The sequence below is a fragment of the Phoenix dactylifera genome, chromosome 5 (genome assembly GCF_051530095.1).
Source record: "Phoenix dactylifera cultivar Ajwa chromosome 5, Ajwa_hap1_PhDact_Kaust_v1.1, whole genome shotgun sequence".
Taxonomy (NCBI): Eukaryota; Viridiplantae; Streptophyta; class Magnoliopsida; order Arecales; family Arecaceae; genus Phoenix; species Phoenix dactylifera.
The window spans coordinates 26,796,890-26,815,766 of NC_143194.1; the positions used below are offsets into that span (position 1 = coordinate 26,796,890).

Consider the following 18,877-nt stretch of genomic DNA (forward strand, 5'->3'; position numbering starts at 1 on the left):
CCTGCATTTGTCTGTGGTATGGTTTCTTAGGTCAGAACCAGAAGCCACCATGAGGGCAAAGAATAATTCTTCAGCTTGAAATATTTAAAAGTAAAAGCATGGTGATCTCAATCAGTGCCCCCAGGCGCCAGCTGCATAACATGTAAACTTTAAAAGCCAGATTGATTGGTTCATTTAAAACATCAGTATGCCCTTAACTGAACCAGTCAATTGTTCCATCGTGACTAAATGACCATAAACAATCTTAATTACGAAGAACAAGCTTTTGTATAGGTTTCATTTGTACATGCTGTGGATTTTAGTTGAAACTAGTTTAGCTCGCTCAGCTGAAAGCAGAATTGTTTTCTAACTGAGTAAAAAAGATTCAGAATCACCAATACCACAAATCAGAGATTCTAATCCTCTATTTTTTTGCTCCTAAACTTGATCAGTTTGTCATAGATGGATTTTTTTTTTAATTTTATTTTGACTTCAAAAACTACTGCCAGTTGTTTAAATATTTGTGCAATTCTTTCAAATGATGCCTACTTTTGTTCTAGTAAGTATCTCAATAGGTTCTATCTAACAAGAAGATGGATTCTACTTTTGTTGTTTAATTGATTTTCGCGAGTAACCCATCAGACTATTGAGAAAGTTTGTGATCTAATTGTATCAACTAAAATGATTCTTCTGTAATCCATGCTAGCACAAAAATTGCCCTCTAGAATTCCATCTCATTCATCTCTTTACTCATCATCATCAACAACAAGATCATCATTAATCAAATCATGATGATGACAGCGATGATTATGACGATCTATTATACACTGATTCCAGAAAGTGTAGGTCAAACATATGTTTCATACGGTCTTACTTTATTGATCTTAATGGAGGCCAAAATAAGATCCAGTTAGATGTGCAAAGGTTTCCTTAGTACCCTGCCTATGGGCCACTACAACGCTGTAAACGTGGAAAAAGAGTCATGGCATGGCATAGCCCTAGACCGAATCACTGATTCATTCATTTTATGGCAGCTTAGCAATAACGGGATCTTTTATAGATGGTTGCCAAACCAATCTCAGTACTTGAATAAAGTATGAAGGAACTACAAGTGAAGTGATCAACCAATATGGTGATGTAGGAAATTAAATAATAGAGAGTTACATCCAAGATTCATCCTTAATTAGCATTGCCACCTTTCATGAAAGGACTAATCAGTTCAAGAATTTATCGCAACATTCTCAAATTAGACCTCAAATTTCTTGCTCATATGGATCTACTTTCATGGAACATAATATCTTGTTACTTTAATTTTGTAAGGAAACAAAGTGCGGAGTCATCGAAGAATAGCACCATAGGCATGATAGGGGAATTTGAGTGATAGAAGCGACTGATGTAGTATCTTAGACTGTAACCTTTGAAAAAAAATAAAGGTTCTGGATATGATCAAATAACACTTTCCGAACCTCCAATGGCCTCCAAATGGAAATTTAAAATGAACATTGAACAAATGGATAGCTATCAGATGCCAAAAATCTCAAAAATCTTCTGTCGTATCAGTCGGTTTCTGGTCCTACCAGCGTGTAGAATCTCAGATGATAAGGTCGACTTCATAATTGGCGATGGTTGTAGGTTTGCATCCACATCATAGCTTGTTATAGTGGCTGAGAAGCAACTTTAGTAGCTGAGAAGCAACTACATAAAGCTCATGATTCAAAACGCTGAACACCTTGATCTCCAAATCATTTGATGTTACTTAACCTTGCTGGTAAAGCCTTTTGGTGGTCATACAATATATTTGGATTCAAAAATACCTTCACAAAAGTCTTGCGGTCTGGGATATTTGGGAGAGGACCATCTCTTGCATATTTAAGTATCTACAAGCCTTTTTTGGGTCCTTTTAAACCATTCCTCCTCTGCCCCAACCCCCACTCCCACCACACAAAATTAAAGTTACAAGATGAACCGATAAAGCTATAACATCTCATGAAGATGTCAGTTTATTAAGCTGGTAAAGTTTTTAGCAATTGGACTGGGTGATATGCGAAAAAAAAGTCCCATCTTTATTAGCGTTTGAAGGTTTCGGGTTTTTGGGAGGGGCTACCCCTTGTCGTATGGCTCATTCCTTAGCAACACTATTTTCATATTCACAATCTCTAAAAAATCAATATTGGTAAAGTTGATATATTTCTAAAAAAATATGGAAACTAGAGTCTTTTTTCTCCAAAATTTTTGATAATGAAATACTATACCACTTTAACTATTCCTCTTCGCAAAACTTTTAGAAAACAGAAAAAAAAGTGAGCCATCTTAGAAAAGACCAGCCCTACCAATTTCATTTTTATTAATGCCGCTAACAAACTTTTAGAAGACGATAACTGTTTAGAACATCATATGCTTCTGTTCTTTCGCTATCTTCTCCTATAAAAAACTAGTGCTCGTCGAGTGCAGCCAAGGCCGCCCGAGTTCGAGAGGCGTGACCAAAAGGAAGCAAAGGCCCCATATAAAAACAGGAACAGGAGCTGGCTACGAGTCTTCCCCCCTGATGGAAGGGAGGTGGAGAGTTTCCTGGCTTGTAGAGGGGCAATTTGGGAAGTTGGGAGGGAGAGGGAGAGAGAGGAGGGATTTGGTTGGCTTGATACACGCCTGAAGCCACTCTTATCTTTCATCCCTTCTCTTTTTTGGTTTTGGTCTTGGTTTTCCTTCCCTCACATTACCACTGATCCAGCTGGGCCATCCGGAAGAAAGATAGGGGGATTGGAGATGGACTTCTTCGAGGGTGGAGATTCTTTTAATTTTCTCCTCTCGGTTTCAGGGAGGGGGTTGAATGGCTGCTGTGCCGTGATGTTGCGGTTGCTCCTTGGGCACTCACTTGAAGGCGGAGACGGTGGGATGGGACTTTTATTAATTAGATGGAGTGAATTTCAAGGTTTCTTTCCGGACAAATTCTTTTCTTTTCCTTGGCCATGAAGTGCCCAGGGATGACCTTACCTATTCTGCTCTTGCTTCACATGGTAAACAATATTGCCAAACATCATCCCAGTTATTTAATCAGTTTCATGGTCCTTCTTTTAGAGCAATTATATTTCCGTGCCTCCATTCAAAAATTATATTAAATTGAAAAAACTTTTTGTCGAGATTCCTATATCTTTGTTGAAATAGTATACTTGATAGCTATCTATTTTCATATTATTTTTTTAAATTACATATTAAAAATTTTTATTATTAAAAAAAAGAGATCTTATTCATTAGATCCGCCTTATATCTCCAAATGTATTGAGCCGCCCCTGAGTGCAGCTGGCTAAATAAATAGCCAAGTAACTAAGTTTTCATGATTTTACTGCTCCAAACATACCAACCATAACCTATTTTACTCCCATTTTATTGATTTAACTTTATCTTATTTTATTTATTTTTAATCGAAGCTGGAAGCTTCAAAATAGCCCAAGGAATAGGGCTGGAAATGGGCTACCTTTTGTTTTTAGTAAAACCTACCTCACAAAGTATTCCAGACCTACCTTGGAAAGTTAAGATATGCTGGCATTCAGCACTTAAAAAAAAAAAAGAGGCATGCAATTCATCCTTGAGGTTCCACTCCCTGCATCCCCAATTTTCAGTTTTCAAAATACCCTTTTTCATGATTGTGTGTGTGTTTTTTTTTCACTTTTCACTTGTCACATAGAGCATATATATGGCTGTTAACAAAAAGGTCCATGGTTCAAACCCTTCTCTAATGTTTATTTTTTATTTTTATCTATTTCTTTGTATAAGTAATAGAAAAAATAAATAACATTGTAACAGTAGATAGGAGATGTTGACATGATACATCTCAATGTGCCAACCTCTTCGGTTACTACTAGTGTGCGTCTCTCTCTCTCTCTCTCTCTCTCTCTCTCTCTCTCTCTCTCTCTCTCTCTCTCTCTCTCTCTCTATATATATATATATATATATATATATATATATATATATATCTGTAATCTTCAGGAAGTCTGAGATATAACTTCAGAATAATCAAATTACTAAAGAATCTTTAGTTTGTCGATAAAATTAAGATTGTAGTGAAAGATGCACTGCTAGAATAAGCATCTAGATCAAAATATCAGCTTTGAAGCTAGACAAACGATGCACATAATCAGATAAATTTCTTCTAGGACTCACTTTTAGGCTAAACAATCCATATGTTGCTAGTTGGGTAGCACAAATATGCATTAAATTGTATATGAAACCATAAAGCTTCATTGAAAAAATAACAAGAAACATTTTTAGTAAATCCTTCCAAGCTTAAGCCCGTGAATAGCATCATCCAAAAAGAGATTCAAGTGGGATCTCACACACGTAATTAGATGTAGAAAGGTTTCCCATAGATACTACTCCAAAATGTTGACATTGAGATCAAGATGTTGAAAGCAAAACACAAGAACATCCCAAGACCATAAGGACCCAACCCAGCAACATCAAGACCAAATGTAGATAAGATTATAACTAATAGTTATATTAGTTTATAACTCGAGTAGATAGAAGCTGGCCACTAAATTGCCACCCTTGTCTCCATGATGAAGATGTTGGAAGTATCCCTGAGGGTTGCTCTAAAACGCTTCTCTTAAGATATAACCATCAGCACCAGGGGCCTTCATCGTTCCTCCCCCGCCGGACTCGGCGGAGTGACCACCTCCACCGCCGGACTTGGCGGAGTAGCCACCTCCACCGCTTCCTTTGCTTGAGTAACCTCCACCTTGACTGCCTTTCCCACCACCACCGCCGCCGCCGCCACCACCTTTGCCTCCCATCTTTCGAAGTGATAGCAAGCTTAGATTGACTCCTTAACTAAGAGATGCTTGGTACTAGAAAGACTTGGTTTCGAGCTATATATAGAGAGAGGACTAGAACACTGCGTCCCAGCCTCTTTACTGAGTTCTCATGTTTCCCAACGAGGATGGTGGTATCATAGGAATTGGAAACGCCGGTCGAGAGGGTTTTGTTAATGACTCAAGGAATGGTTGGTGGGTTGTGGCCTTCTAGGAGTCGGGAATTGTGAGGGGAAATCGATCAAACGTTCACAGGCAAGCCTCGGTATTCAAAGCCAACAAGTTAATGAACTTATTTGCCTAAAACAAACGAATTTATTATATTTTTTCAATGCTGAGTGTGAGTTAAATTAGAACTAAAACAACTACTGTACTCTTTTTTCGTGGCTGATGTCCTCTCCATTTTAAACACCTCTATAACTAGTTCTGCTTTCAATGAAAAATACGCTCTTAAATTGTTCTTTTCCAAGGGAGAAATAAATGAGACTACATATATCAAGCTACCAAGATGGTAGATTTACATGCTTCCATTCAGGTAGACAAGGCATGTGTTGGATGTAGTACTTATCCTGGAGGTAACATACGCATAGGGAGTACCGAGTCTGGATTCTCCAGTTTAATCTGAGTCACCTGCCATCCATAGTAATTCCAAATTCTCAAGTTTAAAACATGAACCAGAGAACAAATAAACTCAGTAGAATTATGTTAGGAGTCCTTGGTAAATGAGCTACACATGCATTTTTGCTGATTCCGATGCATATCTTGCAATTCGGTAGGATGGCAAGAGATGGCAGATGACTTGCGTTTAGACATAAGTTGATTGTGAAGCCAATATTTTTGCCTATTATGTGGTTAGGTAGAGAGAAATTCTGCAGGAGACAGTAAGAGTTTAATATTCTTAACTTTGCAAATGAAGCTACAATTCTCTATGGGATTCATGGCTATCTGATGACACTCCATCACAACAGTGAAGTTATTAGCAAGCGAAATGGTGATAAAACCTCATCACAGTTGAGCCATGGTAATATAGTTTAAGCTAGATTGAAAGCAGATTTTGTACTTTTTTCCTCTCTTCCTTTGTGCAAATGAATGAATAAGGAGCCAGGACGAGACAATGGCAGGCAACAGAATTGAGCTGAAAAATCATGATTATAAGGATAAGGGCATGATGATCCAGAGAAGTCCAATGGAACCTTTCTGTAATCTTTGTATGCAATATGTCAATATTTCCAGATCCGTTACCAAAACAACAAAACACTTCAAAACTACATAAAGCACAAATTTTCCAGAGCAAACAGCGTCAACGCAACTCTCATCAAAATATAAGCAATCCCTCTCAAAACCAGAAAACTTCAAGGAGAGAAGAAAAAATATCCATAACCAGAAACTAGAGGGAAAGCACACTTGGTTCTTTTAGCTCCATATATGAATAGAAGTGGAAAGAGATTAACAGCTTCTAATTTGACTTGCAAATAAATGCAATAGTGGCCATACGGGATCCTTCTGCCCCACCATATACCATATTAGGATAGGTCTGGACATGATCAAGATATCGGAAGACAGCAGGTTTGCTGTGTTTCTCTTGATCAATGTCCTGAGCACCAAGCCTTCTTTGATTAAAATTGTCCACCTCTTGCAGTAGTTCATCCTTTGTACTGTTAGATGACGTGATAACCTAGAAAAAATGGCAATGCATCAAAAGGTAGATTGAAAAGGGAGGGTTGCAGAAAGAACAATAGTTTGTAAACGAAAGGATTTTTCATTTATAGGAAACAGAAATCAAGGTAGAGTACTAACCAGTATACCACCAGGAGCAACCAAGTTTGATACAGATTCCCAGTACATAATTCTGAAAATTAAATTGTACACAAGTCAAACTACGATATTAATTTTAAAAAAAATGCAGCAGATAACTTACTTTTTTTTAAGGCAGCAATAGTTATAATAATTTCTTTTTGTTCTGTGTTTAGAATATCTTGCACCAAAAATAATAATAAAAAAAACCAAGTGGAGTGAAGTAATATCTAAATAGTAAGTGCAAGTGCTGCTTACAGGAATCCTCTCAAACACAATACCTGATCTAATTTTTTTCCTGGTTATCTTTAGGTTATGCTGCAAAAAGCATTCAAACTAAATTTAATTATGTGGTTAGTTTAATTATTTTAAGTGCAGGAAACATATAGTGCAGGAAATATACGGAATATGTAAACAAATGAACTAAGATTACGGTGAACTGGTAGCAACCAACTCCCAGTGCTCAAGTATGGTACCTTTTGATGGGACCATCTGGATGCAGCCCTATGGCATCTAGAGTCCCTTTGTCCATAAGTAGTTGGAATTTTCTCTCCAGTTTTGTCTCGAGAACATCATCGACCTGAAATGGAACCATCAAATTACGGAAGGATCCACCAGAGCGAATTAGCACAAAAATCCAACAGGTGATAAAAATAGACACTTGTATTTTAGTATAACTGGTATACAATGAGAAGCATCCAAATTCTGATGCCTTGATCAATGTTTAGTTTAACCATATTTCACAAGCACAACATATTTGGATTCAGTCAGAACACCAACTAAAAACTTGAATAGACAACCTACAGCATATCCATCCTAATGCTTGGAATGTGATAGACAGCAGTAGTTTTCACTTGATACTCCTATACTGTTTGAACTTGGTATCTTCAGAGATATGTTAAATTCGAGAGAGAATTGCACATGACAAGCATTCTTTAGCATAGATATGTGGGCTAGATAGTTCTTTTTGCTTCTGTAGTTGGTGATAGCTCTCTGTAAATGAATCAATTCTATGAACAGCTAATGTAACTATTAAGTCTAGTTCTATATACTAGAGATATAGTTCATCCTCTGTTTCATGGTCATTAAAGGAAAAGAACAGAGGCAATATGAGAAGAAGAGAAATAGCAAATGAAACATTTGGACCTATTCAGTATAATGATACAATGATTGCAAAAGGCCTCCTCCACAAGATTTAAATCTCAAAATAAAATACAAATGAAAACATGCACTTAGATATGGTCACAATAAAGTCATCCGCAATCATCTTCTAGAGAAAAGAAAGAAAAAAGAAAAGATGCAAATAGTTTCCATGATTGATGTAAGAGTCAAGACAAGATCCACATTATAACAGAAATCATCAATAAGCTATTGAAAAAATGTAAACATTCGGTGCTTGCATATAGAAATCTTGAATGAACAGATGGGTGGCATCCATGTGGATAAAGATAGTTCCACATGATACATGGATGAGCGGATGCAACAAATTCCCCTTATTATATATGAAAAAAATAGGTTATAGATGAAGGATATGAAGTCTGAGTATGGCTTATAAACAAGATGATAAACTATTGACATTTCAAATCGTTTTCCCGTGGAGTAAAAATTAAAGAAAACACCTAAGATGTCCATAACCATAGAGTAATAATTATCAAATAGGACATTTAAGGTTGCTATTTTAATGAAATCTAAAAAAATCCTTCTGACCTTTGTATTATGAAAATTAGAACCTAGGCTTCTCTTGAACATGCATGATATGAAATAAGGGCCACCATATGGACACTCATGCATATAACCACATATCAGACTCCATAACACAAGCATGCATGTCTGGAATAATAAAAAAACATCATGAAGAAAAGGAGCATGAGAGAACATAATTAAGCAACATATTCCCATAGAAAATAAGACTAACCATGAAGTGAATACTGGAAAATCCACCACGAAGAGCAATGTTTCTCGCGAGCTCGATTGCTCCTTCACTATAATCAATTCCGGTAAGATCAGTAAACCTGGAAGTTGATATACCAGTAAGTTGTCTTCAAGATATAAAATAAAACCAAATTGTGGAATGACTATAGTAGGCGTTAAAATGAAGCTACTTAGAGATTGACATCATTGATAATGCTTTATGCATAAGTGATAAGAAGATCAATGGAATTGAGAATCCAATCTGACAAAGACTAGCATGCAAAGTAAAATTCTGAGACACCAAACGATTTTTATCTCACATTAGACAGAAAGGCACCATAAACTGGTGATGGACATAATAGTGAAGATCGAATTTTCCTATTGTTGAAAATAACTCAAGGGATTCGGAAGGCAAATGACAAACTTGCACTACACTAGAACTACATCTGCACAAGGCTTCATCAATATTTTGGTAGCAGTGGTTCACCATAATTTTCTGCATAAATTCCATAATGTATTTTCAATGACAAGAAGCTGGGGTTGAAAACTCAGCACAGCACAATTTATGCAAATATGTCCTCCTCTACTATACATCTCCATTAACATGCAAAATCTTAAGTCAATTAATTATAGTATCTCCTGTTTAAAGATTGTTGGGGTAAAAGATTGCTGTTTAATTGATGTGGTACCAACTCTACCATACATCTCCAATAACATGCAAAATCTTAAGTCAGTTAATTACAGTATCTCCTGTTTAGATTGCTATAGAATCAAAGCCCGAATGTAAATTTCAGATGGGCATGAAACTATTTTGATTGGACAAAAGGGCAATAATCTGATTTGTATTTAACCTAAAATCTCATATTCGATACGAGAAACCAGATTCCGATTTCCAAACTTTTTTAGGTTTGCTTCTAATCTAAGAAATTGAATCTGAATTCTTATGAGATCAATTTGGATCTTGTCAGATCGGAGTTTCATAAGTCACAACCCTCAAACATTAATATAACAACGTAATTGATCCTTTTCTTTCGTATAAATACAAAAAATTGAAGAAGATTATGATGCATGCCTGTATCTGGATTCAAAGTGGACTCAGATCCAAATACTCAAGCTTAAAGTAAGATTCAGATAAACATAGAGTTAAACCTGGATATAACCATGAGGGTGACACCTAGCAACATTGACGTAACATAGGGTTAGTTAAATAATACTACCATCAATTTCCCACTTGAAAGTGCAGCTACTCAGTATTTAAGAAAATAAAAGATGAAAGTACTTGGTCCAACCAATCCTTCCACGCACCATAAGGCTTTTCAACAGAAGGTGGCAAGATGATCCAAGTCTTACAAGCAAGATACCTGGTAACAGATCCAGGTGATGAAGGTCTCAACAGTTGGCAAGATCCTTCAAAAAAGTTGCGACAGGCTACTGCAGACCAGTGGAGATATCTGGTAACAGGTCCAGGTGATGAAGGTCTCAACAGTTGGCAAGATCCTTCAAAAAAGTTACGACAAGCTACTGCAGACCAGTGGAGAATGGTGAATCTACAAATATACTCATAGGATTGACTCCATGAAAATGCTTTGCAAAAGAGTGGGCCCATTATAATATGAAATTATAGATAAGTAAAGTATGGAAGCTTTCTTCCTTCAAGAGGATAAGTTGTGGGACATGGAAGAACTCTATTTCACTATGTTACTTCTATAGAATTCCCTGCCTAGATCAGAAGCATATCTACAGACGAGAGCTAGATCTTAGGTTGCAGTCCAGTTCTGCTGGCTAACATTGGCAAATTTGTTTTCTTTGAGACAGCAAAATATCTACTTATGTGTGCTCATCCAAAAACTTTTGGGAGTTCTTATTTTTTTCAAAGAACATATTTCATTTTCAACAACATGAAGCATATAATGTTCTTGCTAATACACATTAATGTTTCACCATAAGATAATAGAACATTGAACAACTGACTGTGTATACGATCAGATTTAGTGCCAAAGACCAGGCTATTAAAGTATTAATGAATGATCACAAAATTTGTCCTCTCTTAGAAATTCTATTCTGTCTTTATATAAGGAGAATATATAGTAAATTCTTATGGATCTATTTGTTTCAAACAAAAAGAATACCTCATTATCCACTTAAAATAGCATTTTAGCTTACTAGGAGCTCCCACTCGGTAATTTATAGAAAATCATCCAAACTGATATAAATTAAAATGCAATACTACCGTTAACATCTATCCACAAAAGAAACAATTCACACAAACACACATATAAAATTCCAAATTTCTGGACTTGACATAAGAAGTAGAGAGTAGAACTTATATCATCTATGAGCCACTTAATTATTTTGTAACAAACGTTTGAAGCAACCTATTAGATCAAAGTAAGGACATAAAATTGGAACAGTACCCTTGCTTTGCAAGCTCTTGCAGAAGCAGACCATTCCCAGTTCCAATATCAAGTACACTCCAGCTGGACAACTCTCTGTGGCTGTCACTTGATTCAGATTTACAACTTTTGTCATCAGCCATGTTAGGACCTGGGCACATGCTGGCACACAGGTTTTTAGTCCAAGTAACAAGAACTTCCATGACTTCAACACCGAAGCTGCAAAAAGGTGGTTGAATCAAATTGATAATTCCAACTGAGAATGGTTTTTATTTTATAATTCACAGACATGCATGAATACATGGAAATATTTCAGCTGGTAGCTATTACTTAAAATCAATTTCGTAAAATTTGCTAAACAAATTGATAAATTATGTGATTTTCTTACTTCTAAGAAAATAAAGTGAGGCCAAATCATTTAAATCGCAGCTTCCCACATGACTCCTTAAGTTATAATGGACCGCAGAAATTGTTTCCCCGGATTAGTGCCCTAATTACCCATACAAGATTATATGCTGCTTCCTCCACATAATAATTTTATAAATTTCAAATGTTAACTGTTTTTTCTCTACAGTGCTCTAATTTTGAAGTAATTTGAAATTTTAATTACTTATCTCAAATAACAAAAAAGTTGAGAAAACAAATCAACCTGACATTGTAATTGTCCTATTTAAGGTAATGACCAAATCATGAAGAATAAGGGCAAACACCATGATTCCAATCTCAGATTTTTAATTAGTAATCTCGTCATTGGCATGTTTCACTTGCATAGGTGTAAGGAAGGTCTGCCCTACCGACCCGTATCACCCTGTACTAACTATACCAGTAAGATACCGAGGTTCAGTTTGGTATTTGAGTTGAACTGGTCCATAGTAGTCTGAACCGAGTGGAACCGTCCAGTACCAACCCCATACTGCTCAATTTCGGATAGCACTACAACTATGAGTGAGAAAAAAAGTGTTGGGAGCCTGTCGTACGGGATGTGTATCACATGTACCATACGGTATTGAATTGATGACATACAGGTATGGTTCCCAATACTTATTTTACAAGCCTTGCTTGTAAGGTGGATTCCAAAAACATATAAATTATAGATATTTCCTATTTAGCATACTCAACAACTCATATCAGCACGAGATAAATGTGGTTTTGAAATTTTCATCAGGTTTCAACTGGCAGCAATGGAAAAGCTGCTCTTCTATCTATGTATTTTTTCCAGTTGCTGACATAATCACCGGTTGATTGTGAACAAAGTAAATGGGTGGTTATGAGAGATCGCATGAAAAATATCTAGTGTTTATATGTTGAGATAAACTGAGTGATAAATAAGCATGCCTCTAACATGAAATTGAGATGGTTATCATACTGAGCAAACAAAAGCAAGGATGTCATGCCTTTTAAACATTTATACCAGTCTTTTGCCACTAAAACTGTTCTTGTAATGTTAAAGAGTACTACTCACCAAGTTTCACCCACATGGCCATGCTCATGAAAATTTGCAAGATCCTCCCCATAAGCAGCATCCCAATAGCCCTGTGAGCCCAACACGGATGTTTCAACCTCACTGGCATCTGGTAGATCCTTGTCAGAACTGCTCCACCAGTACATATATTCAGCAAGCAACAAAATTGTTCGAACTAATGCACTAATACATCAGCAGGACTATCTATTTTCACTTGAGCTACATATTCAAAATAATAAAGCAAAAATCATCATAAATTAGTTGCTTCTCTGAGTATAGGTATCTTTTTATGAAGAAAATAACAAGATAAGAAGATAGATATCTGAAGGCTAGCAAAATGGAATTCCATTTTTGTCACTATGGACGGAAAGGAGCATTGGTATTACCTGGTAACAGAGACAATTTCCCGTCCACAGAAAACCCAAGTACACACAACAGTTAACAAGGCCATGGAGATGCACGACATGTGCCAGGATACACCTGATAAAACATGGCACAGCTGACACAGACAGACATGGCCAGCAGGGACCAGCACCTCAACCCTTGCTTAAGCTAAGTCTTAAGTTGCAAGTGAAAAAATACTTTGAAGATGGACCACATGAAATGTATTAACTGATTGAAGAAAAATAAGTCGCAATCTAGTGTGGTGCAAAGGGACAAAAAATTTATTTCAGCAATAATCCCCAAGCATTTAATTTTCGTCAAACAGAACTATGAACCATAGTTCAAGACACGTTTTGCAAATGTTTGCTTCTAATAACATATTTCGAATGTAACCCACTTTTTAAACAATCCAATTCTTTCACATTTTGGAAATTTCACTTCTAAAATTTATCTTTCTTTTACATTTTTTTTCAAAGGAAAGATCTCGAACAATGTTCCAGTGGCCGAGAAAACAAATACATTAAGAGACAGAAAATAGAATGCAATCCGTCCAAATTCTCAGCATTCATTATATCCTGTGCAAGTCCGTTTCGCTAATTTGGCCATTGCCAATGCTTCACTCAATAATTTTGGCACATAATTGCCCACATTGCAATCCACAGGCCATCCATTTAACAGAGAAGATCAAATCTCAAACTTTCGCCACTCAGAAGATCAAAATAGGGAGCGAACCAAAGAAGAGACACCTGTAATCGGAAGCAGCGGGGAAGTTGCAGCTGGAGAGGACCTCGGCGGCGTCGACATGGCGCTGCTCGTCGTCCATCGTGCTCCCATAGTCGCTCTTTATTGACCACGAGTCCGCCGCCACCGACCGGTCGTCGTCCGATATCAGATCCGACGCCGGCGGCGGCCTCGCCGGGAAGAGATCGCTGTCCTCCGGCGGCATCCGCATCCCCGCCATCGATCACTCCGATCTCTTCTCCGAAATGCAGCACAGCGAAGAGAGAGATCCCTTGAAACCCTACGAGTGAGATCGAGGAGGAAGAGAGGGAGGGGGAGGAGAGAGAAAAGGGATGGGCTGAGGAGAGAGGCAGGGAATGTCTTCCGGTGTTGTCGGATTTTTGGACGGTCGAATCGTCCTCTCGAAGCTCGCGCAGTGGTGCCGGGTAAACATATTAGCCCTGATGTTTCTAGAAACCACGAGCATGCCATCGGATCGTGACGTTAATTCGTTGAAGCGGGACGGGTAAGTGAAACGACGGGTCGCGGTTGTGTCTTTCGCGCGAAAAAAAGGATTCGCCTCCTTCTCACGAATCCACCGTTGGATCACCTATCCACACAGCTCTCAAACCGACCAGAGGATGATCCAACGGTAGATTTGCACGAAGGAAGGTCAATCCTTCTTTTATCGCGAAAGATACAAGCGCGACCCTCGAAACGAGTAACGATAACTTCCACATGTGCTCATAAAGATTTTATGCTGGTGCACGATCTGCCGTCCATCTTGGCTAGCACGCTTTGTTTCATTCATGTCGCACCCCCAACTCTTCATTGGGGTCGAATATGTAATACAGCCACATAATCCTTAAACCAAAGTTCTAAACATCAGGCCTAAAATAAATAATATCCACATAAAACCCACTAGTATTAAATAATCAACTAGCTCAATTATAAAATTTTAAATATTCATCGGTATCAACAAAATAAAAAAGTTAACAATCTAACTAACTACTAACTTTATAAACTCTCCGTCCTTCTCCCTATGGTTCTGGAAAAAAAAATGTAAGAAAGAATATGAGCTTGCCAACCCAGTAAAAATTCTGAACCGCTACACCATAAATAATAATCAAATAAACAATACTAGATAAAGTGAACACCATATCAATACTTGAAAAGCTCATTTAAATAATATGCATATGAGCCCTTATTATCACCTTACCAAAGAAGCATATATATATATATATATATCATATTTAACTAATTGTTCAACAACGGTTTCCTATGTCATGTCATCTGTTTTTTACTAACTTGATTTTTAGATTTCATAGCAATATTTTTTCGGCTTTGGACTAACCAAGATTAAGATCTAGTCCAAAACTAATAAAATCTCACCTGTAAGCTTGTAGATGCTGTCACATGTATAAGCTCGTAGAGGTTATCCCATGTGTAAGCCCATAGACGTTATTCCACATGTAAGCCTGTGGAGGCTATCCCACGCATAAGCTCGTGGAGGCTATTCTATGCGTAGGCCCATGGACGTTATCGCATGCATAAGCCTATGGAGGCTATTCCATAACAAGGTTAGTCCAAACCATATCTTATCCATTTGATTTATATATTACTCTTGTTAAATCAATTTTCACTTACCCAGGGCATTTATCTCAAATTCAAAGTATCATTGTTCACATAATCATGCTTTCATTAATTGATACATATAATATCCATATAAGTATATTCGTACTATAAATTATATAAATTATACCATCATATGTCAAACCAAATTTATCGATCATGATGCAAATCCAGCAATATAAACCAATAACATGTATATATATATATATATAATGGAAGCCAAATATAGGGATCCTTATCTTTATCGAAAATGACTAAACACAGCAATTACTGACCCACTTCACAATCTACGAGTTGAGGTACAGAGTACTTCGATCAGAATCTTCTCGCACAGATGATTCTCTCCTTACAAAATCAAACTCAATTATTAAAAGAAAAATATACAATGAACTAGCAACTTAGATTGCCTACCGGCATCCACCGAGGTCCATTACTAGGTCCTCTGAGTCTCTTCTACTAATTACCAAGGTCAATTATAGAGAGAGAAGACACCAAGAAAGAGAGAAACTAGAGAGAGGAATAGAGAGAGGAGAGAGAAACGAAAGAAGGAAGAAAAGAGAGGGAAGAAGAATCTCTCTTCTTGAACTAGAAAGTTCATCTCCCCCTCCCCTTTTGGTTAGCAGCAGGGGTAGCCATGGTGGTCAGCCCCGATGATGTAGCCACCACCGACCTCAGCCACTATCATAGCCGGCGATGGTGGCCAGCCGGTGCAAAATGAAGAAGAAAAGTTGACACCAAGCAAGCCATTAATTCAGCCAAAACCATGGTTGTTTCTCTAAACATGATCTCAGAGGACCTTAGGAGCGGTAAGGCTCGGCCTAATCCGGGGGCCGTCGACGATGAGCATGAAAGAAGAGACCAAAACAGGGCACCCCTATTTCAGATGGTTTTCCGACGATTTGCAAGCCCAAAACGTGGCAAAACATAACTAGAAGACCGAAAGAAGAAGAGAATAAGTCCTATCTCAATCTGACGAAGATCCGGCGACTCTTTCCGACAAAAATCGGAGGAGAAAACTCGAAGAAGAGCTTAGGATCGGCGGTATAATCTCGGTTATTCGTCGATGGAACTCAAAGGAGGAGGAGGGAGCCTTAACTATCTCTTGGCGGTCTTTGGATCACCCTAAAACTGTAGAGTTTCGATGTGATGGGGGGGTGGGGGGTTGGATTTTTTTTCTCCACCTCTCTACCATCGATCGACCACAATCGGTCAACCACGATTGAATGCTAATGGGCCTGGCCTCTTCAAGCTGGTCCATTAGCCCAGAATATTGGACTATTATATTTCCTATTTCCAACGGTTCAATTAATCAATTTTCAGCTACTAAAACTTAAAATCAATTGCTAAAATAACACTTTAATTGGTCATTATTTCAATAAGATGATCTATTGTACTAAAATTGCAGAACGCCTCTACTCTTTTAGAAAGTTTTTTGATATTTTATCTTGGTTCTTTTTGGAATTGGTCATTCATTGTCGATGGAGAGAATATTGGACATTTTGACCTCGCTTGAACTAATCTCTTTGACTTTGGTCGTAACCGAGGTGATTGACTTTGGAGTAGACTGAGGCACTACCTTGTTCGAAGCAATAAAGATTAACAATTATGCCAGAACTATAGTTAAGGTATAATCAGCATGATTTTCGCCGCATGCTACTCGCACAGAGTGGTTACCACGTCGTTAACGCGCAACTGATCGTTACCACATAGTTAAGGCATGTCGTGCCAAATCAGGTAACGAACGCCTATCTTAACCCTATATAAAGGGGTAATCTAGGGATCTCAGGTAGCCTCACACAAACTCCTCTCAACGTATTTTCTCCCTTCCACTATTTCTCTAAGTTTTTGACTTAGACATCGAAGAGTCCTCCACCGAAAACCTTCCAACAAGTGGATCTTTTGCAAGTTGGTCTCAGCTACAATTAGTCCTAGTTCTCCTCGGTCTCACCCGATCTCAGTTCTCCTCGGCTTTCACCGACCATAGTACACAACATGCAAAGACCGACCTCAGCTCAGAATCTAGCAGCAACAATTGCAATAGCTCAATCTTTAAAAACCTTGCATAAATATAATTGGCTTGGCTAAAGATGTGTACCTCGGACATCATGAATGGTAGAATGGGCATTTGCATGGATTCTTCTATGCTTTAGTCACGCTTTGACCATCCAATTAGGAAACAGGATTTGCTGTTCTGCTTTGAATAGAAATACTGTCGTTGAATGGATACGCAGCTATAATTAGTCTACATTAAGATTTGCTACCGTGATATTTAAATTTTAAACCCAAGCACAAAGCAAATACCATTTCCTCTTTATTTTTTGGGTTAAGAAATACCAATTACCTATGCCAATATTAGCCCGAAAACAACATTTATTCCTCTGGCTTTCTGTTCACATACACGTGGCCTAATAAGAAGGAATCTTTCCCTACGATCTATCAAAATTAGGTTGCAAGGGTTGTTTATTTAATGCTTCCCAGCCGAAAATAACATAGGCTATGATGAAAAAACATAGGCTGTGATAAAGATGAAAATTTTACAACAGTGGAACACTTCTTTATATACTTAGTCAAATGAAGCCAGGAAAATGTTAGTTAAGTTTCAAGATTACATATATAGACTAATAAAACTCCTCATTGGAAATAAAAAATCTCACAGGAATTCTTGGAAAACAGGATATAAAACACTCCATTCATTGCAATACCAACACTTCCGCATCACTTCATTCATGGAACCTCCTCAATGGTGTCCAGTGCCGGCGTCCAAGACCGCTCCTTCGACATCCTCCCACACATTTTGTTGACACTCCTCGTTCGCTCTGCCACCGGCTTGTCTTCTGTAGGGAACAAGCAGAATTCACTGAGGACAGGAAGGATTCTTCTTCCAATGTTCTTAGACCTTCCACGCTTCCTCATTGCTTTTGATGCCTTGCATGAGAGTGAGGCCACCTCCTCCTCGGCGAGCACAGAGTAGAGCATATCCATGGGCAGAAGGAAGTAGAGGCGGTGCGGCTCGAGCTCCTCGTCGGCCACAAGACCGGGGATTCGGTATCCCACTTTGAGGTAGTTTGAGTCGCACACAAATTGACCCGGGTTCTCTACCATGAGCTCGGCTGCTCTCACTGTGTGCATGTACTCTTCAACTCCACCGTTGCTATCAATGACCTTGATGGATCCTGTTGGAACAGCATAAGGTGTGCATGATGTGGCGTTCCCCATGAGTGACAGGGAGGGAGGTTTTCTATACGTTTCCAAGCAATAGACTTGCTTGTCTGTGAAAGCTGGTGAGTGTTGACATGAGAAGATGAAGGTTATAAGAAGAGGGAAGAAGGCAAGTGGATGCTGATATAAGGCTACATGGAGAGAGGGGGAGAGAGATTTGGCAAGCGGTCGCTTTTGGTGGGGATAGTCTATCAGGAGGGGCACATGGCTTGGGAGTTGAGGAGTTTGGTGCTGCATGGAAGTGGACAAACCAACGTAAAAGAAAACGAGAGTCATCAAAGAACACCAAATCATTAGCTTGGTTCGGCAGCCACCTAACACTATTCAATGGGTCTCAACAGTGTTATTTTTCTGTACAATATGTTGTGGCTTTTGTTAGGTAGGTAGGCAATATCAGTTGCCTCTCCTAGGCATTTGAATCCAGCTTGCTTTCGTCTAGAATATGATTTTGGCCCCGTCCACAATCACTATCTGATAAAGTTCTCTCCCTGTCTCACCGATGGAAAGGAGCTTGCAAGCTGTCTGTTTTCTTGTCCTCGGGCTAAATCTTCTCCATACTTTATGCTGAAAGATGTTGG

At 38.2% G+C, this 18,877-nt stretch overlaps 2 protein-coding genes across 2 annotated transcripts; both read right to left on the reverse strand.

Annotated features, from left to right (window-relative positions):
* Nucleotides 1-5,914: 5,914 nt before the first annotated feature.
* On the reverse strand, nucleotides 5,915-13,872 carry LOC103722873 (uncharacterized). The gene is made up of 7 exons (XM_039128641.3): nucleotides 13,475-13,872; nucleotides 12,345-12,473; nucleotides 10,904-11,101; nucleotides 8,494-8,590; nucleotides 7,055-7,158; nucleotides 6,582-6,633; nucleotides 5,915-6,459 (listed from the first exon to the last, which is right to left on the reverse strand). Exons 1-7 carry the CDS (start codon nucleotides 13,687-13,689, stop codon nucleotides 6,241-6,243), a joined length of 1,014 nt encoding a protein of 337 aa, XP_038984569.3. The 5' UTR covers nucleotides 13,690-13,872; the 3' UTR covers nucleotides 5,915-6,240.
* A 3,561-nt stretch (nucleotides 13,873-17,433) lies between these two features.
* On the reverse strand, nucleotides 17,434-18,446 carry LOC103722870 (DUF4228 domain protein). Its single transcript, XM_008813568.5, has one exon. It carries the CDS (start codon nucleotides 18,294-18,296, stop codon nucleotides 17,805-17,807), a length of 492 nt encoding a protein of 163 aa, XP_008811790.4. The 5' UTR covers nucleotides 18,297-18,446; the 3' UTR covers nucleotides 17,434-17,804.
* Between the last annotated feature and the right edge of the window lie 431 nt (nucleotides 18,447-18,877).

Excerpts from the sequence above, each read along its gene's own strand:
- LOC103722873 (XM_039128641.3), bottom strand. The coding sequence starts at position 13,689 with ATGGCGGGGATGCGGATGCCGCCGGAGGACAGCGATCTCTTCCCGGCG. Across the intron at positions 7,159-8,493 it reads TTTCCAGTATTCACTTCATG|GTCGATGATGTTCTCGAGAC; the intron begins GTTAGTCTTATT and ends GTTCCATTTCAG. Across the intron at positions 6,460-6,581 it reads TTGCTCCTGGTGGTATACTG|GTTATCACGTCATCTAACAG; the intron begins GTTAGTACTCTA and ends CATTTTTTCTAG.
- LOC103722870 (XM_008813568.5), bottom strand. The coding sequence starts at position 18,296 with ATGGGGAACGCCACATCATGCACACCTTATGCTGTTCCAACAGGATCC.